General features: G+C 53.3%; 1 protein-coding gene across 1 annotated transcript in view; it reads left to right on the top strand.

The window, feature by feature from the left end:
* The first annotated feature begins 838 nt into the window (after positions 1-838).
* The window catches only part of LOC118382047 (leucine-rich repeat-containing protein 24-like), a 37,612-nt gene continuing 17,684 nt past the window's right edge, over positions 839-20,766 (top strand). The window contains exons 1-4 of the mRNA XM_052464303.1: positions 839-1,094; positions 2,906-3,184; positions 5,126-5,294; positions 5,525-5,682. Of these exons, the coding sequence (XP_052320263.1) occupies positions 930-1,094; positions 2,906-3,184; positions 5,126-5,294; positions 5,525-5,682 (771 nt within the window). The 5' untranslated portion in view covers positions 839-929. The remainder of the gene's footprint in view (positions 1,095-2,905; positions 3,185-5,125; positions 5,295-5,524; positions 5,683-20,766) is intronic.

Below are 20,766 nucleotides of genomic sequence, written 5' to 3'. Positions count from 1 at the left end.
GATTGTGTTGCAGCAGGCCCTACTTAACTATATGATTGTTTTGCAGCAGGCCCTACTTAACTATATGATGTGTTGCAGCAGGCCCTACTTAACTATATGATGTGTTGCAGCAGGCCCTACTTTACTAGAACTCAATCACCATTCACTCTCCTCTCTTCCGCTTCTCTCCTCTCTTCTCTCTTCCTCTTCTCTCCTCTCTTCCTCTTCTCTCCTCTCTTCCTCTCCTCTCCTCTCTTCCTCTTCTCTCCTCTCTTTCCTCTTCTCTCCTTCTCTCCTCCTTTTCTCTTCTCTTCTCTCTTCCTCTTCTCTCCTCTCTCTTCTCCTTTTCTCTTCTCTCCTCTCTTCCTCTTCTCTCCTCTCCTCTTCCTCTTCTCTCCTCCTTTTCTCTTCTCTTTTCCTCTTCTCTCCTCTCTTCCCTTCTCCCTTCTCTCCTCCTTTTCTCTTCTCTCCTCTCTTTCGCGACAGCCTGCCCCGGCCAAACCCTCCCCTAACCGGCTGATGCTGGGCCAATTCTGCACCGCCCTATGGGACTCCCGATCACGGCCGGTTGTGATATAGCCCGGGATCGAACCAGAGTCTGTAGTGACGCCTCTAGCACTGAGATGCCGTTCCTTAGACCACAGGGCCACTCGGAAGCCTATATACTGCATCACTTGAACCAAGGTTAACTATCACTGTGTAGAGCATCAATAAAAACAAGGTTATCTATCACCTTGTAGAGCATCACTAGAAACAAGGTTGGTTTGGAACACTCTCGGGGCATTTTCTATACTTATGTTGATCTCCCATTCTTTACTCTCCACTCCTCTCCTCTGCTCCTCCTCTCCTCTCAGTGTGATGGTTCTCCTTCAGTTCCCCGGGCTGCGCCTGCTCCTCCCCCTCCTCCTCTCCTCCTCCTCCTCCTCCTCCTCTCCTCTCCTCTCAGTGTGATGGTTCTCCTTCAGTTCCCCAGGCTGCCCCTGCTCCTCCTCCCCCTCTTCCTCCCCCTGTCCTGTGATGCCTGTCCATCAGGATGTCACTGCTACAGCCTGACTGTAGAGTGTGGATTTCTAGGACTCAGAGAGATCCCACAGAGAGTTCCTGACACAACACAGGTAAATATATTGTAATACACAGGTTTGTGTCTGTACTCACACTAACCCATAAACACTGAGGTTGATTTTTAAAACCTCTTAAAACTTGTTGGAACCCCTCGACAACTTCCAGCTGAAAAGGCAGAGCGCGAAATTCAAAAGTATGTTTTAGAAATATTTCACTTTCATACATTCACAAGTGCCATACACGAAATTAAAGCTTAACTTCTTGTTAACCTACCCATCGTGTCCGATTTCAAAAAGGCTTTACAGCGAAAGCACACCATATGATTATGTTAGGTCAGAGCCTACTCACAAAAACACATACAGCCATTTGCCAGCCAAAGAGAGGAGTCACAAAAAGCAGAAATAGAGATAAAAGTAATCACTGACCTTTGATGATCTTCATCAGAAGACACTCATAGGACTTCATGTTACACAATACATGTATGTTTTGTTCGATAAAGTGCATATTTATATCCAAAAATCTCAATTTACATTGCCGCTTTATGGTCAGTATTGTTGTGCCGCGAAAACAACCGGTGAATTTTCAGAGAGCCACATCAATTGACAGAAGTATTCATAATAAACTTTGATAAAAGATACAAGTATTATGTACAGAATTAATGATATACCTCTCCTTAATGCAACCACTGTGTCAGATTTCAAAAAAGCTTTACGGAAAAAGCAAACCATGCAATAATCTGAGTACGGCGCTCAGACACAAAAAAAAGGCATGCAGATACCCGCCATGTTGTGGAGTCAGTAAAAGTCAGAAATAGCGTTATAAATATTCACTTACCTTTGATGATCTTCATCAGAATGCACTACCAGGAATCCCAGTTCCACAATAAATGTTTGTTTTGTTCGATAAAGTCCATAATTTATGTCCAAATACCTCCCTTTGTTTACGCGTTTAGTAAACAAATCCAAACTCACGAGGCGCGGGCAAGTCCAGGCGAAAGTTCAGACGAAAAGTTCAAAAAGTTATATTACAGTTCGTAGAAACATGTCAAACGGTGTATGGAATCAATCTTTAGGATGTTTTTAACATAAATCTTCAATAATGTTCCAACCGGAGAATTCCTCTGTCTTTGGAATTGCAATGGAATGCAGCTACCTCTCACGTGAACGCACGTGATCAGCTCATGCCACTCTGGCAGACCCCTTACTCAAACAGTTCTCATTCGCCCCCACTTCACAGCAGAAGCCTCATACAAGGTTATAAAGACTTTTGACATCTAGTGGAAGCCTTGGGAAGTGCAATATGACCCCTATAGACACTGTATATTTGATAGGCAATGAGTTGTAAAACTACAAATGTCAGATTTCCCACTTCCTGGTTGAATTCTTCTCAGGTTTTCACCTGCCATATGAGTTCAGTTATATTCACAGACATCATTCAAACAGTTTTAGAAACTTCAGAGTGTTTTCTACCCACCACTACTAATAATATGCATATATTAGCATCTGGGCATGAGTAGCAGGCAGTTTACTCTGGGCACGCTTTTCATCCGAACGTGAAAATCCCAAACAGGTTTTAAGGATCCGCCCCTTATTCAATTTTTGCCTAAAATGACTTGGTAGACTGGTAGACTATAGCAGCTAAATTCTCCTCAGAGTAGTAATGACTTGTAGACTATAGCAGCTAAATTCTCTTCAGTGACTTGTAGACTATAGCAGCTAAATTCTCCTCAATGACTTGTAGACTATAGCAGCTAAATTCTCCTCAGTGTAATGACATGGTAGACTACAGCAGCTAAGTTCTCCTCAGTGGCATAATGTGACTCAGAGTGTGAATTAATGTCAGGCTGTCCCTCTTCTCCACCCAGACAGTATTCCTGCAGGATAATGCTATTGTCCACATCCGTCGTTTGGACCTGTCAGGGCTGGACCGGCTGCTCTACCTCTACCTGCAGAACAACAGCATCTCAGCCTTGGAGCCTGGGGCTTTCCTGGCTCAGGGCCCGCTGATAGAGTTAGCCCTCAATGGGAACCTCATCCACCTGCTAACCCCCGACACCTTCACCGGCCTGGTCCACCTCCGCATCCTCTACCTGGCGGCCAATCAGATCACACGGCTGCATGATCACACCTTTACTGGGCTGCAGGTCAGTCTCAAACCGTGACCCTTGACCTCTAACCCTTGAACCCTACACAAACATGACATTTAAAGGTCTGCAGATCAGTAGGAAACACTACCCTTGGCACTTAACCCTTGGCCCTTAACCCTTGGCCCTGAACCCTTGGCCCTTAACCCTTGGCCCTGAACCCTTGGCCCTTAACCCTTGGCCCTTAAACCCTTGGCCCTTAAACCCTTGGCCCTTAACCCTTGGCCCTGAACCCTTAACTCTTGGCCCTTAAACCCTTTGCCCTTGGCTTTTAACCCTTGGCCCTGAACCCTTGGCCCTTAAACCCTTGGCCCTTAACCCTTGGCCCTGAACCCTTAATCCTTGGCCCTTAAACCCTTGGCCCTTAACCCTTGGCCCTTAACCCTTGGCCCTTAGACCCTTGGCCCTGAACCCTTGGCCCTTAAACCCTTGGCCCTTAACCCTTGGCCCTTAACCCTTGGCCCTTAACCCTTGGCCCTGAACCCTTGGCCCTTAACCCTTGGCCCTGAACCCTTAACCCTTAACCCTTGTTCTACAATGTCCGTGCACCATTGTGGAAATCTAATGAATAATAATAAAACAGTTGTCATCCAAATCCGACTGTTTAAACTAGAGATATTTATATCAAACAGCTAAATGATCCTTGGTGGGACTTTCTTAAAACAATTCCATATGTTAGTTTAGAACAGGGATTAGACTGTAGAGGGTTAACCCTACAGAACCCCCCCTCCCTCCAACGGTTTAGACAGGGATTAGACTGTAGAGGGTTAACCCTACAGAACCCCCCCCTCCAACGGTTTAGACAGGGATTAGACTGTAGAGAGTTAACCCTACAGAACCCCCTCCCTCCAACGGTTTAGACAGGGATTAGACTGTAGAGGGTTAACCCTACAGAACCCCCTCCCTCCAACGGTTTAGACAGGGATTAGACTGTAGAGAGTTAACCCTACAGAACCCCCCCTCCCTCCAACGGTTTAGACAGGGATTAGACTGTAGAGAGTTAACCCTACAGAACCCCCCCTCCCTCCAACGGTTTAGACAGGGATTAGACTGTAGAGGGTTAACCCTACAGAACCCCCCCTCCCTCCAACGGTTTAGACAGGGATTAGACTGTAGAGGGTTAACCCTACAGAACCCCCCCTCCCTCCAACGGTTTAGAACCGGGATTAGACTGTAGAGGGTTAACCCTACAGAACCCCCCCTCCAACGGTTTAGACAGGGATTAGACTGTAGAGAGTTAACCCTACAGAACCCCCTCCCTCCAACGGTTTAGACAGGGATTAGACTGTAGAGAGTTAACCCTACAGAACCCCCCCTCCCTCCAACGGTTTAGACAGGGATTAGACTGTAGAGAGTTAACCCTACAGAACCCCCCCTCCCTCCAACGGTTTAGAACCGGGATTAGACTGTAGAGAGTTAACCCTACAGAACCCCCCCTCCCTCCAACAGTTTAGACAGGGATTAGACTGTAGAGAGTTAACCCTACAGAACCCCCCCTCCCTCCAACGGTTTAGAACCGGGATTAGACTGTAGAGAGTTAACCCTACAGAACCCCCCCCCCCTCCAACGGTTTAGACAGGGATTAGACTGTAGAGAGTTAACCCTACAGAACCCCCCCTCCCTCCAACGGTTTAGACAGGGATTAGACTGTAGAGAGTTAACCCTACAGAACCCCCCTCCCTCCAACAGTTTAGACAGGGATTATACTATAGAGAGTTAACCCTACAGAACCCCCCCTCCCTCCAACGGTTTAGAACCGGGATTAGACTGTAGAGGATTAACCCTACAGAACAGAGTCTACACCTGACCCCTAACCTCTAACCCACCAACAGAGTCTACACCTGACCCCTAGCCTCTAACCCCCCACAGAGTCTACACCTGACCCCTAACCTCTAACCCCCCCACAGTCTACACCTGACCCCTAACCTCTACCCCCCACAGAGTCTACAGGAGCTACACCTCCAGGAGAACAGTATAGAGGTGCTGGGTGACCAAGCTCTGGCTGGACTCTCCTCCCTGGCTCTCCTGGACCTCAGCAGGAACCAGCTCCACACCCTCGGACCAGCCTCCCTACAGCCCCTCGTCAGCCTGCAGGTCCTCAGAGTCACAGGTACAGGGAAGGGCACGTCCTAAACTCCCTCTGCAGCTAGCTTGTAAAATGTTGCCAGTGGTGATATAGCACAACTAGTCCCGGCGGGTCGCCAAGTGTGTTTGTGATCAGAGGACCACTGGTTCAATCCCAGTAAGGGGACAGTGAAGGAAGAGAAAGCAGGAACATCATTTTAAACACAACGGACTGGGACCGGAGACAGAATTACATAAATGAACCCTCCTCTACAGAGAACCCGTGGCGGTGTGACTGTGCGCTCCAGTGGCTGAGGTCGTGGATTGATGCTGAGGGTCAGAGGTTTCTGAGCTGGTCAGAGCGTCGTCTGCTGTGTGCCGAACCCCCCCGCCTGGCCTACCTCAGTCTGCTGGAGGTGGCAGCGAACAGCCTGGTCTGTACTACACACACACACACACACACACACACACACACACACACACACACACACACACACACACACACACACACACACACACACACACACACACACACACACACACACACACACACACACACACACACACACACACCTGTACACCAGAGGAGGGCCATCCTCCTCTGTGAATTTCATAAAAATAAAAATTGTGGAACATTTTTAAAGTAATAATTTTTTAGATAATTTTTTAGATAAAACCATACTAAATATATTCACATCACCAAATAACTGATTAAAACACTCTGTTTTGTGATGACGTTCTACAGTAACCTCAACAGCACTCTGTAGGGTAGCACCATGACTTGAGGACAGCTGGCTTCCATCCTCCTCTGGCTACATTGACTTCGATACAAAACCTAGGAGGCACATGGTTCTCACCCCCTTTCAAATTCTGTAAAATGTCTTTAACTTATTCCTCAAGCAGTAAGTGATTTTCTCCAAAGGGATACAACTATTAACTTCCGAAAGCAACATTGCAACTGGCAGGGAGGAATCCAATTTCCATTTCAAGGCAATACATTTCTTGGCAATCGCTAGCAATATTTCTGTTAGCTTTATAGTATGGCTTTGCCTAAGATTGGTGTTAGTAAAGTTACCCAGTAGACAGACCTCCGGGTCTAAAGGGAATGCAACCCCGTGAATTTGTGAATATGGTATCACATACCCCCTGCCAGAAACCGTGTAGTTTTGAACACTGCCAAGTGGAATGGAGGAATGTTCCTTCATCTGAGCCACATCTAAAACATAGGGAGGAGATATCTGGGTTGAACCTGTGCAGTCTAGATGGGGTGGTATAGAGCTGATGGAGGAATGTTCCTTCATCTGAGCCACATCTAAAACATAGGGAGGAGATATCTGGGTTGAACCCGTGCAGTCTAGATGGGGTGATATAGAGCTGATGGAGGAATGTTCCTGAGCCACATCTAAAACATAGGGAGGAGATATCTGGGTTGAACCTGTGCAGTCTAGATGGGGTGATATAGAGCTGATGGAGGAAATTAAACTGGATCAGTCTGTATCCAGAGTTCAATGTGGATGTAACCCCATCCCTGCATAGGTCACTCCATAGATCCTCATCAAGATCAATACCCAGATCTCTCTCCCATCTAAGTCGGGGTTTATTTAGCCCAGGCAGTGTTAGTCCTGACATAAGAGCATTGTAAACACGGGAAATGGTCTTGAACAGTGGTTGGTCTGTGTTGCAGAGTTGTTCAATAGGTGACATCTTAGTTAGGTTCCATTGTCCCTTGAGAGTCACCCTAATAACGTTTCGTAGTTGTAGGTAGCTAAAGAAGTCCCTGTTAGGCAAGTGGTATTTCTGTTTCAGCTGATCAAAAGACATAAGAACTCCCTCCTCGTAACAATGTTCCAGAAGAGTGATCCCCTTATCAGACCATGGTCTAAAAGTTACTATTCTGGAAAAACATAGGGATCAATCTATTGTTCCATAAAGGGGTTTTAGGGGAAAGGAATTCCCCTCGTCCGAACAGCTCATGCAGTTTGCACCATGCCAGGACAGAATGTATGATTAAAGGGTTGTCTGTGATGGTTTTTATAGATTTTCTGTCCCATTTGTAAAACAAATCTGCCCCAGTGTCATCATTTACCTCAAGCCTTTCAATGTTCAACCATGAGGGAGAGGGACCATTGTCAAACCTCTGAGCCAGAAACCTAGACTGTGCAGCCCAGTAGTACATTATAAAATTGGGGACTGTAATCAAGGGTCAGTTTATCCAGGCCAACCCTAGGGGTTTTGCCGTGCCAGATAAACCGTCTGGTCAGCTTGTCGAGAGAGGAAAAAAATGCTGCGGGAACAGGGATAGGGAGAGATTGAAACAGATATAGAACCCTGGGCAGGACATTCATTTTAATTACATTGATTCTACCCAGTAGAGTGAGAGGTAAGTCCATCCATTTACAAAGGTCAACCTCCACCTTTTGCAACAAACTGGCCAGATTGAGTTTATAGAGGTTGTTCAGATTACCATCCACCATTATGCCCAAATATGTGAAGCCCATAGGCGACCATCTAAAAGGAAACTTGTGCTTGATGGTATGATGGTCAAAGACAGACAGCGGTAAGATTTCACTTTTATCGAGATTGACCTTATATCCAGAGAAAGAACTATAACACTGTAGTAGGATCTGCAAGTGAGAGAGGGAGTGTTCTGGGTTTGTTAGAAATAAGATAAGGTCGTCCGCAAAGAGTGATAATTTATGGGTATGGGGGCCCACCTCAAAGCCATGTATGTCAGGGCACGTTCTAATAGCCTCAGCCAATGGTTCGATGGCGAGGGCAAAGAGGTGGGGGCTAATTGGGCAACCTTGTCTGTTCCCCCTATAAAGAGGGAAAGAGGAGGAAGTAATCCCATTGGTAGCAATCATAGCTTTAGGAGATTTGTAGAGTGATTTTATCAAATTTACAAACACGGTACCTAAACCGAACTTTTCCAAGACGCGAAAGAGGTATGGCCATTCAACCCTATCAAAGGCCTTTTCAGCGTCGAGGGAGACTGCGACACCAGGTATTTTGTTTTTGTTAGCAAGTTGAATTATATCAAAGAACCTTCTGAGATTATTGGAGGACAATCTATTAATTATGAAGCCAGTCTGATCTGGGTTGACCAACAGGGGAAGACATGACTCCAGTCTCTTAGATAGCATCTTGGTGACCAGTTTACAATCTGTGTTAAGGAGAGAGATTGGTCTATAGGAGGCTCACTTTAGCGGGTTTTCCCCTTTCTTGTCGATTACAGTAATCACTGCTTGAGAGAAGGACTCTAGAAAGCAGTTGTCTTCTCTGGCTTTTTTAAGTACCTCCATAAGGTAGGGGACCAACAGCTCCCTAAATTCTTCATAGAACTCTGGAGGGAAGCCATCCTCCCCAGGAGATTTATTAGAAGGTAAGGATATAATGGCCTCCAACAATTCAGGGACTGAGAAGTGTTCACTCAGGCGCTCGCTGTCTTCCCCTGACAGGCATGGGAGGTTGAGAGAGGAGAGAAAGGAGTCTATCTCTGATAGATCATCGCTTGATTGGGAAGTGTAGAGGTCTTCATAGTATTTCTTAAAAGTATTATTAATTTCAGTAGGGTCGAAAGATGTCTCTTTAGTGAGAGTTTCTATGGCATTAATTGTCCTCTTACTTTCCTCTGCTTTCAGTTGCCATGCCAATACTTTGTGAGCTTTCTCTCCAAGCTCGTAATAACGCTGTTTTGATTTAGTGATGGCCCTCTCAGCTTGATATGTGTTCAGAATATTATATTTAAGTTTTTTATTTACCAAAAGCCTGTATAGATCTTTAGTCGGGCCACTTTGGTAGGTTTTCTCTAGCTCTGAGATTTCAGATTCAAGAGCACTCAGTTCCGCACCGTGTTTTCTCTTCAACCCTTTAGTACAGGAAATAATCTGTCCCCTCAGGTAGGCCTTCAATGTGTCCCAAAGAATGAAGCTGTCAGGAGCAGAGGGTTTGTTTGTCAAAGTAAAAATATTGATCTGCTCTTTGATGATTGCACAAAATTGTCTGTCTCGCTTTCTATCAGTCTCAATCACATTTGCCTCTAGGTGGGCCAGGCCTCCTAATGAGATGCGGTAGGGTGGGCCAGGCCTCCTAATGAGATGTGGTAGGGTGGGCCAGGCCTCCTAATGAGATGTGGTAGGGTGGGCCAGGCCTCCTAATGAGATGTGGTAGGGTGGGCCAGGCCTCCTAATGAGATGTGGTAGGGTGGGCCAGGCCTCCTAATGAGATACAGTAGGGTGGGCCAGGCCTCCTAATGAGATACAGTAGGGTGGGCCAGGCCTCCTAATGAGATGTGGTAGGGTGGGCCAGGCCTCCTAATGAGATGCGGTAGGGTGGGCCAGGCCTCCTAATGAGATGTGGTAGGGTGGGCCAGGCCTCCTAATGAGATGTGGTAGGGTGGGCCAGGCCTCCTAATGAGATGTGGTAGGGTGGGCCAGGCCTCCTAATGAGATGTGGTAGGGTGGGCCAGGCCTCCTAATGAGATGTGGTAGGGTGGGCCAGGCCTCCTAATGAGATGTGGTAGGGTGGGCCAGGCCTCCTAATGAGATGTGGTAGGGTGGGCCAGGCCTCCTAATGAGATGTGGTAGGGTGGGCCAGGCCTCCTAATGAGATGCGGTAGGGTGGGCCAGGCCTCCTAATGAGATGTGGTAGGGTGGGCCAGGCCTCCTAATGAGATGTGGTAGATGTGGGCCAGGCCTCCTAATGAGATGTGGTAGGGTGGGCCAGGCCTCCTAATGAGATGTGGTAGGGTGGGCCAGGCCTCCTAATGAGATGTGGTAGGGTGGGCCAGGCCTCCTAATGAGATGTGGTAGGGTGGGCCAGGCCTCCTAATGAGATGTGGTAGGGTGGGCCAGGCCTCCTAATGAGATGCGGTAGGGTGGGCCAGGCCTCCTAATGAGATGTGGTAGGGTGGGCCAGGCCTCCTAATGAGATGTGGTAGGGTGGGCCAGGCCTCCTAATGAGATGTGGTAGGGTGGGCCAGGCCTCCTAATGAGATGCGGTGGGCCAGGCCTCCTAAGATGAGTGGGCCAGGCCTCCTAATGAGATGTGGTAGGGTGGGCCAGGCCTCCTAATGAGATGTGGTAGGGTGGGCCAGGCCTCCTAATGAGATGTGGTAGGGTGGGCCAGGCCTCCTAATGAGATGTGGTAGGGTGGGCCAGGCCTCCTAATGAGATGTGGTAGGGTGGGCCAGGCCTCCTAATGAGATGTGGTAGGGTGGGCCAGGCCTCCTAATGAGATGTGGTAGGGTGGGCCAGGCCTCCTAATGAGATGTGGTAGGTGTGGAGATGTGGTAGGCCTCCTAATGAGATGTGGTAGGGTGGGCCAGGCCTCCTAATGAGATGTGGTAGGGTGGGCCAGGCCTCCTAATGAGATGTGGTAGGGTGGGCCAGGCCTCCTAATGAGATGTGGTAGGGTGGGCCAGGCCTCCTAATGAGATGTGGTAGGGTGGGCCAGGCCTCCTAATGAGATGTGGTAGGGTGGGCCAGGCCTCCTAATGAGATGTGGTAGGGTGGGCCAGGCCTCTAATGAGATGTGGTAGGGTGGGCCAGGCCTCCTAATGAGATGTGGTAGGGTGGGCCAGGCCTCCTAATGAGATGTGGTAGGGTGGGCCAGGCCTCCTAATGAGATGTGGTAGGGTGGGCCAGGCCTCCTAATGAGATGTGGTAGGGTGGGCCAGGCCTCCTAATGAGATGTGGTAGGGTGGGCCAGGCCTCCTAATGAGATGTGGTAGGGTGGGCCAGGCCTCCTAATGAGATGTGGTAGGGTGGGCCAGGCCTCCTAATGAGATGTGGTAGGGTGGGCCAGGCCTCCTAATGAGATGTGGTAGGGTGGGCCAGGCCTCCTAGGGGTAGGGCCAGGCCTCCTAATGAGATGTGGTAGGGTGGGCCAGGCCTCCTAATGAGATGTGGTAGGGTGGGCCAGGCCTCCTAATGAGATGTGGTAGGGTGGGCCAGGCCTCCTAATGAGATGTGGTAGGGTGGGCCAGGCCTCCTAATGAGATGTGGTAGGGTGGGCCAGGCCTCCTAATGAGATGTGGTAGGGTGGGCCAGGCCTCCTAATGAGATGCGGTAGGGTGGGCCAGGCCTCCTAATGAGATGTGGTAGGGTGGGCCAGGCCTCCTAATGAGATGTGGTAGGGTGGGCCAGGCCTCCTAGATGAGATGTGGCCTCCTAGGATGTGGGCCAGGCCTCCTAATGAGATGTGGTAGGGTGGGCCAGGCCTCCTAATGAGATGTGGTAGGGTGGGCCAGGCCTCCTAATGAGATGTGGTAGGGTGGGCCAGGCCTCCTAATGAGATGTGGTAGAGATGTGGGCCAGGCCTCCTAATGAGATGAGGGTGGCCAGGCCTCCTAATGAGATGCGGTAGGGTGGGCCCTCTAATGAGATGTGGTAGGGTGGGCCAGGCCTCCTAATGAGATGTGGTAGGGTGGGCCAGGCCTCCTAATGAGATGTGGTAGGGAGATGGGCCAGGCCTCCTGAGATGAGATGGTGGGCCAGGCCTCCTAATGAGATGTGGGTGGGCCAGGCCTCCTAATGAGATGTGGTAGGGTGGGCCAGGCCTCCTAATGAGATGTGGTAGGGTGGGCCAGGCCTCCTAATGAGATGTGGTAGGGTGGGCCAGGCCTCTAATGAGATGTGGTAGGGTGGGCCAGGCCTCCTAATGAGATGTGGTAGGGTGGGCCAGGCCTCCTAATGAGATGTGGTAGGGTGGGCCAGGCCTCCTAATGAGATGTGGTAGGGTGGGCCAGGCCTCCTAATGAGATGTGGTAGGGTGGGCCAGGCCTCCTAATGAGATGTGGTAGGGTGGGCCAGGCCTCCTAATGAGATGTGGTAGGGTGGGCCAGGCCTCCTAATGAGAGATGGGTAGGGCCAGGCCTCCTAATGAGATGTGGTAGGGTGGGCCAGGCCTCCTAATGAGATGTGGTAGGGTGGGCCAGGCCTCCTAATGAGATGTGGTAGGGTGGGCCAGGCCTCCTAATGAGATGTGGTAGGGTGGGCCAGGCCTCCTAATGAGATGTGGTAGGGTGGGCCAGGCCTCCTAATGAGATGTGGTAGGGTGGGCCAGGCCTCCTAATGAGATGTAGTAGGGTGGGCCAGGCCTCCTAATGAGATGTGGTAGGGTGGGCCAGGCCTCCTAATGAGATGTGGTAGGGTGGGCCAGGCCTCCTAATGAGATGTGGTAGGGTGGGAGATGTGGTAGGGTGGGCCAGGCTCCTAATGAGATGTGGTAGGGTGGGCCAGGCCTCCTAATGAGATGTGGTAGGGTGGGCCAGGCCTCCTAATGAGATGTGGTAGGGTGGGCCAGGCCTCCAATGAGATGTGGTAGGGTGGGCCAGGCCTCCTCCTGAGATGTGGTAGGGTGGGCCAGGCCTCCTAATGAGATGTGGTAGGGTGGGCCAGGCCTCCTAATGAGATGTGGTAGGGTGGGCCAGGCCTCCTAATGAGATGTGGTAGGGTGGGCCAGGCCTCCTAATGAGATGTGGTAGGTGGGCCAGGCCTCCTAATGAGATGTGGTAGGGTGGGCCAGGCCTCCTAATGAGATGTGGTAGGGTGGGCCAGGCCTCCTAATGAGATGTGGTAGGGTGGGCCAGGCCTCCTAATGAGATGTGGTAGGGTGGGCCAGGCCTCCTAATGAGATGTGGTAGGGTGGGCCAGGCCTCCTAATGAGATATGGTAGGGTGGGCCAGGCCTCCTAATGAGATGTGGTAGGGTGGGCCAGGCCTCCTAATGAGATGTGGTAGGGTGGGCCAGGCCTCCTAATGAGATGTGGTAGGGTGGGCCAGGCCTCCTAATGAGATGTGGTAGGGTGGGCCAGGCCTCCTAATGAGATGTGGTAGGGTGGGCCAGGCCTCCTAATGAGATGTGGTAGGGTGGGCCAGGCCTCCTAATGAGATGTGGTAGGGTGGGCCAGGCCTCCTAATGAGATGTGGTAGGGTGGGCCAGGCCTCCTAATGAGATGTGGTAGGGTGGGCCAGGCCTCCTAATGAGATGCCAGGCCTCCTAATGAGATGTGGTAGGGTGGGCCAGGCCTCCTAATGAGATGTGGTAGGGTGGGCCAGGCCTCCTAATGAGATATGGTAGGGTGGGCCAGGCCTCCTAATGAGATGTGGTAGGGTGGGCCAGGCCTCCTAATGAGATGTGGTAGGGTGGGCCATGCCTCCTAATGAGATGTGGTAGGGTGGGCCAGGCCTCCTAATGAGATGTGGTAGGGTGGGCCAGGCCTCCTAATGAGATGCGGGAGGGTGGGCCAGGCCTCCTAATGAGATGTGGTAGGGTGGGCCAGGCCTCCTAATGAGATGTGGTAGGCCAGGCCTCCTAATGAGATGTGGTAGGGTGGGCCAGGCCTCCTAATGAGATGTGGTAGGGTGGGCCAGGCCTCCTAATGAGATGTGGTAGGCCTCCTAATGAGATGGGCCAGGCCTCCTAATGAGATGTGGTAGGGTGGGCCAGGCCTCCTAATGAGCTGCGGTCGAGTGGGCGAGGGCGCTTAATGAGATACGGTGAGGTGGTAGGGTGGGCCAGGCCTCCTAATGAGATGTGGTAGGGTGGGCCAGGCCTCCTAATGAGATGTGGTAGGGTGGTCCAGGCCTCCAAATGAGATATTGAGATGTGGTAGGGTAGGCCAGGCCTCCTAATGAGATGTGGTAGGGTGGGCCAGGCCTCCTAATGAGATGTGGTAGGGTGGGCCAGGCCTCCTAATGAGATGTGGTAGGCCTCCTAATGAGATGGGGTAGGGTGGGCCAGGCCTCCTAATGAGATGTGGTAGGGTGGGCCAGGCCTCCTAATGAGATGTGGTAGGGTGGGCCAGGCCTCCTAATGAGATGTGGTAGGGTGGGCCAGGCCTCCTAATGAGATGTGGTAGGGTGGGCCAGGCCTCCTAAGATGAGATGTGGGCCAGGCCTAGGAGATGGGCCAGGCCTCCTAATGAGATGTGGTAGGGTGGGCCAGGCCTCCTAATGAGATGTGGTAGGGTGGGCCAGGCCTCCTAATGAGATGAGATGTGGTGGGCCAGGGTGGGTAGGGTGGGCCAGGCCTCCTAATGAGATGTGGTAGGGTGGGCCAGGCCTCCTAATGAGATGGGTGGTAGAGATGTGGGCCAGGCCTCCTAATGAGATGTGGTAGGGTGGGCCAGGCCTCCTAATGAGATGTGGTAGGGTGGGCCAGGCCTCCTAATGAGATGTGGTAGGGTGGGATGTGGTAGGCCTCCCTAATGAGATGATGGTAGGGTGGGCCAGGCCTCCTAATGAGATGTGGTAGGGTGGGCAGGCCTCCTAATGAGATGTGGTAGGGTGGGCCAGGCCTCCTAATGAGATGTGGTAGGGTGGGCCAGGCCTCCTAATGAGATGTGGTAGGGTGGGGCCTCCAATGAGATGTGGTAGGGTGAGATGCCTCCTAGATGGGTGGGCCAGGCCTCCTAATGAGATGTGGTAGGGTGGGCCAGGCCTCCTAATGAGATGTGGTAGGGTGGGCCAGGCCTCCTAATGAGATGTGGTAGGGTGGGCCAGGCCTCCTAATGAGATGTGGTAGGGTGGGCCAGGCCTCCTAATGAGATGCGGTAGGGTGGGCCAGGCCTCCTAATGAGATGTGGTAGGGTGGGCCAGGCCTCCTAATGAGATGTGGTAGGAGATGGGCCAGGCCTCCTAATGAGATGTGGTAGGGTGGGCCAGGCCTCCTAATGAGATGTGGTAGGGTGGGCCAGGCCTCCTAATGAGATGTGGTAGGGTGGGCCAGGCCTCCTAATGAGATGTGGTAGGGTGGGCCAGGCCTCCTAATGAGATGTGGTAGGGTGGGCCAGGCCTCCTAATGAGATGTGGTAGGGTGGGCCAGGCCTCCTAATGAGATGCGGTAGGGTGGGCCAGGCCTCCTAATGAGATGTGGTAGGGTGGGCCAGGCCTCCTAATGAGATGTGGTAGGGTGGGCCAGGCCTCCTAATGAGATGTGGTAGGGTGGGCCAGGCCTCCTAATGAGATGCGGTAGGGTGGGCCAGGCCTCCTAATGAGATGCGGTAGGGTGGGCCAGGCCTCCTAATGAGATGTGGTAGGGTGGGCCAGGCCTCCTAATGAGATGTGGTAGGGCCAGGCCTCCTAATGAGATGTGGTAGGGTGGGCCAGGCCTCCTAATGAGATGTGGTAGGGTGGGCCAGGCCTCCTAATGAGATGTGGTAGGGTGGGCCAGGCCTCCTAATGAGATGGGTAGGGTGGGCCAGGCCTCCTAATGAGATGTGGTAGGGTGGGCCAGGCCTCCTAATGAGATGTGGTAGGGGCCTCCTAATGGCCAGGCCTCCTAATGAGATGTGGTAGGGTGGGCCAGGCCTCCTAATGAGATGTGGTAGGGTGGGCTCCTAATGAGATGTGGCCAGGCCTCCTAATGAGATGTGGTAGGGTGGGCCAGGCCTCCTAATGAGATGTGGTAGGGTGGGCCAGGCCTCCTAATGAGATGTGGTAGGGTGGGCCAGGCCTCCTAATGAGATGTGGTAGGGTGGGCCAGGCCTCCCTAATGAGAGATGTGGTAGGGTGGGCCAGGCCTCCTAATGAGATGTGGTAGGGTGGGCCAGGCCTCCTAATGAGATGTGGTAGGGTGGGCCAGGCCTCCTAATGAGATGTGGTAGGGTGGGCCAGGCCTCCTAATGAGATGTGGTAGGGTGGGCCAGGCCTCCTAATGAGATGTGGTAGGGTGGGCCAGGCCTCCTAATGAGATGTGGTAGGGTGGGCCAGGCCTCCTAATGAGATGTGGTAGGGTGGGCCAGGCCTCCTAATGAGATGTGGTAGGGTGGGCCAGGCCTCCTAATGAGATGTGGTAGGGTGGGCCAGGCCTCCTAATGAGATGTGGTAGGGTGGGCCAGGCCTCCTAATGAGATGTGGTAGGGTGGGCCAGGCCTCCAGGCCTCCTAATGAGATGTGGATGCGGTAGGGTGGGCCAGGCCTCCTAATGAGATGTGGTAGGGTGGGCCAGGCCTCCTAATGAGATGTGGTAGGGTGGGCCAGGCCTCCTAATGAGATGTGGTAGGGTGGGCCAGGCCTCCTAATGAGATGTGGTAGATGAGATGTGGTAGGGTGGGCCAGGCCTCCTAATGAGATGTGGTGGGTGGTAGGGTGGGCCAGGCCTCCTAATGAGATGTGGTAGGGTGGGCCAGGCCTCCTAATGAGATGTGGTAGGGTGGGCCAGGCCTCCTAATGAGATGTGGTAGGGTGGGCCAGGCCTCCTAATGAGATGTGGCCAGGCCTCCTAATGAGATGTGGTAGGGTGGGCCAGGCCTCCTAATGAGATGTGGTAGGGTGGGCCAGGCCTCCTAATGAGATGTGGTAGGGTGGGCCAGGCCTCCTAATGAGATGGGCCAGGCCTGAGATGTGGTAGGGTGGGCCAGGCCTCCTAATGAGATGCGGTAGGGTGGGCCAGGCCTCTTAATGAGATGTGGTAGGGTAGGCCAGGCCTCCTAATGAGATGCGGTAGGGTGGGCCAGGCCTCCTAATGAGATGTGGTAGGGTGGTCCAGGCCTCCAAATGAGATATTGAGATGCGGTAGGGTAGGCCAGGCCTCCTAATGAGATGTGGTAGGGTGGGCCAGGCCTCCTAATGAGATGTGGTAGGGTGGGCCAGGCCTCCTAATGAGATGTGGTAGGGTGGGCCAGGCCTCCTAGTGAGATGTGGTAGGGTGGGCCAGGCCTCCTAATGAGATGTGGTAGGGTGGGCCAGGCCTCTAATGAGATGTGGTAGGGTGGGCCAGGCCTCCTAATGAGATGTGGTAGGGTGGGCCAGGCCTCCTAATGAGATGTGGTAGGGGCCAGGGCCAGGCCTCCTAATGAGATGTGGTAGGGTGGGCCAGGCCTCCTAATGAGATGTGGTAGGGTGGGCCAGGCCTCCTAATGAGATGTGGTAGGGTGGGCCAGGCCTCCTAATGAGATGTGGTAGGGTGGGCCAGGCCTCCTAATGAGATGTGGTAGGGTGGGCCAGGCCTCCTAATGAGATGTGGTAGGGTGGGCCAGGCCTCCTAATGAGATGGGCCAGGCCTCCTAATGAGATGTGGTAGGGTGGGCCAGGCCTCCTAATGAGATGTGGTAGGGTGGGCCAGGCCTCCTAATGAGATGTGGTAGGGTGGGCCAGGCCTCCTAATGAGATGTGGTAGGGAGATGTGCCAGGCCTCCTAATGAGATGTGGTAGGGTGGGCCAGGCCTCCTAATGAGATGTGGTAGGGTGGGGCCAGGCCTCCCTAATGAGATGTGGTAGGGTGGGCCAGGCCTCCTAATGAGATGTGGTAGGGTGGGCCAGGCCTCCTAATGAGATGTGGTAGGGTGGGCCAGGCCTCCTAATGAGATGTGGTAGGGTGGGCCAGGCCTCCTAATGAGATGTGGTAGGGTGGGCCAGGCCTCCTAATGAGATGTGGTAGGGTGGGCCAGGCCTCCTAATGAGATGTGGTAGGGTGGGCCAGGCCTCCTAATGAGATGTGGTAGGGTGGGCCAGGCCTCCTAATGAGATGTGGTAGGGTGGGATGTGGTAGGGTGGGCAGGCCTCCTAATGAGATGTGGTAGGGTGGGCCAGGCCTCCTAATGAGATGTGGTAGGGTGGGCCAGGCCTCCTAATGAGATGTGGTAGGGTGGGCCAGGCCTCCTAATGAGATGTGGTAGGGTGGGCCAGGCCTCCTAATGAGATGTGGTAGGGTGGGCCAGGCCTCCTAATGAGATGTGGTAGGCCTCCTAATGAGATGGGTAGGGTGGGCCAGGCCTCCTAATGAGATGTGGATAGGGTGGGCCAGGCCTCCTAATGAGATGTGGTAGGGTGGGCCAGGCCTCCTAATGAGATGTGAGATGTGGTAGGGTGGGCCAGGCCTCCTAATGAGATGTGGTAGGGTGGGCCAGGCCTCCTAATGAGATGTGGTAGGGTGGGCCAGGCCTCCTAATGAGATGTGGTAGGGTAGGCCAGGCCTCCTAATGAGATGTGGTAGGGTGGGCCAGGCCTCCTAATGAGATGTGGTAGGGTGGGCCAGGCCTCCTAATGAGATGTGGTAGGGTGGGCCAGGCCTCCTAATGAGATGTGGTAGGGTGGGCCAGGCCTCCTAATGAGATGTGGTAGGGTGGGCCAGGCCTCCTAATGAGATGTGGTAGGGTGGGCCAGGCCTCCTAATGAGATGTGGTAGGGTGGGCCAGGCCTCCTAATGAGATGTGGTAGGGTGGGCCAGGCCTCCTAATGAGATGAGATGGTAGGGTGGGCCAGGCCTCCTAATGAGATGTGGTAGGGTGGATGTGGTAGGGTGCCAGGCCTCCTAATGAGATGTGGGGTGGGCCAGGCCTCCTAATGAGATGACGTGGGCCAGGCCTCCTAATGAGATGTGGTAGGGTGGGCCAGGCCTCCTAATGAGATGTGGTAGGGTGGGCCAGGCCTCCTAATGAGATGTGGTAGGGTGGGCCAGGCCTCCTAATGAGATGTGGTAGGGTGGGCCAGGCCTCCTAATGAGATGAGGGTGGGCCAGGCCTCCTAATGAGATGTGGTAGGGTGGGCCAGGCCTCCTAATGAGATGTGGTAGGGTGGGCCAGGCCTCCTAATGAGATGTGGTAGGGTGGGCCAGGCCTCCTAATGAGATGTGGTAGGGTGGGCCAGGCCTCCTAATGAGATGTGGTAGGGTGGGCCAGGCCTCCTAATGAGATGTGGTAGGGTGGGCCAGGCCTCCTAATGAGATGTGGTAGGGTGGGCCAGGCCTCCTAATGAGATGTGGTAGGGTGGGCCAGGCCTCCTAATGAGATGTGGTAGGGTGGGCCAGGCCTCCTAATGAGATGTGGTAGGGTGGGCCAGGCCTCCTAATGAGATGTGGTAGGGTGGGCCAGGCCTCCTAATGAGATGTGGTAGGGTGGGCCAGGCCTCCTAATGAGATGTGGTAGGGTGGGCCAGGCCTCCTAATGAGATGTGGTAGGGTGGGCCAGGCCTCCTAATGAGATGTGGTAGGGTGGGCCAGGCCTCCTAATGAGATGTGGTAGGGTGGGCCAGGCCTCCTAATGAGATGTGGTAGGGTGGGCCAGGCCTCCTAATGAGATGTGGTAGGGTGGGCCAGGCCTCCTAATGAGATGTGGTAGGGTGGGCCAGGCCTCCTAATGAGATGTGGTAGGGTGGGCCAGGCCTCCTAATGAGATGTGGTAGGGTGGGCCAGGCCTCCTAATGAGATGTGATGTGGTGATGTGGGGTGGGCCAGGCCTCCTAATGAGATGTGGTAGGGTGGGCCAGGCCTCCTAATGAGATGTGGTAGGGTGGGCAGGCCTCCTAATGAGATGTGGTAGGGTGGGCCAGGCCTCCTAATGAGATGTGGTAGGGTGGGCCAGGCCTCCTAATGAGATGTGGTAGGGTGGGCCAGGCCTCCTAATGAGATGTGGTAGGGTGGGCCAGGCCTCCTAATGAGATGTGGTAGGGTGGGCCAGGCCTCCTAATGAGATGTGGTAGGGTGGGCCAGGCCTCCTAATGAGATGTGGTAGGGTGGGCCAGGCCTCCTAATGAGATGTGGTAGGGTGGGCCAGGCCTCCTAATGAGATGTGGTAGGGTGGGCCAGGCCTCCTAATGAGATGTGGTAGGGTGGGCCAGGCCTCCTAATGAGATGTGGTAGGGTGGGCCAGGCCTCCTAATGAGATGTGGTAGGGTGGGCCAGGCCTCCTAATGAGATGTGGTAGGGTGGGCCAGGCCTCCTAATGAGATGTGGTAGGGTGGGCCAGGCCTCCTAATGAGATGTGGTAGGGTGGGCCAGGCCTCCTAATGAGATGTGGTAGGGTGGGCCAGGCCTCCTAATGAGATGTGGTAGGGTGGGCCAGGCCGACTAATGAGATGTGGTAGGGTGGGCCTCCTAATGAGATGTGGTAGGGTGGGCCAGGCCTCCTAATGAGATGCGGTAGGGTGGGCCAGGCCTTCTAATGAGATGCAGTAGGGTGGGCCAGGCCTCCTAATGAGATGCCAGGCCTCCTAATGAGATGTGGTAGGGTGGGCCAGGCCTCCTAATGAGATGTGGTAGGGTGGGCCAGGCCTCCTAATGAGATGTGGTAGGGTGGGCCAGGCCTCCTAAGATGAGATGTGGTAGGATGTGTGGGCCAGGCCTCCTAATGAGATACGGTAGGGTGGGCCAGGCCTCCTAATGAGATGTGGTAGGGTGGGCCAGGCCTCCTAATGAGATGTGGTAGGGTGGGCCAGGCCTCCTAATGAGATGTGGTAGGGTGGGCCAGGCCTCCTAATGAGATGTGGTAGGGTGGGCCAGGCCTCCTAATGAGATGCCTCCCAATGGATAGGGTGGGCCAGGCCTCCTAATGAGATGATGGTAGGGTGGGCCAGGCCTCCTAATGAGATGTGGTAGGGTGGGCCAGGCCTCCTAATGAGATGTGGTAGGGTGGGCCAGGCCTCCTAATGAGATGTGGTAGGGTGGGCCAGGCCTCCTAATGAGATGTGGTAGGGTGGGCCAGGCCTCCTAATGAGATGTGGTAGGGTGGGCCAGGCCTCCTAATGAGATGTGGTAGGGTGGGCCAGGCCTCCTAATGAGATGTGGTAGGGTGGGCGG

This window comes from Oncorhynchus keta, chromosome 15 (assembly GCF_023373465.1).
Source record: "Oncorhynchus keta strain PuntledgeMale-10-30-2019 chromosome 15, Oket_V2, whole genome shotgun sequence".
In the NCBI taxonomy this organism is placed as follows: domain Eukaryota; kingdom Metazoa; phylum Chordata; class Actinopteri; order Salmoniformes; family Salmonidae; genus Oncorhynchus; species Oncorhynchus keta.
The sequence above is the reverse complement of the archived record's forward strand: the minus strand, read 5'-3'. Positions and strand labels throughout refer to the sequence as shown.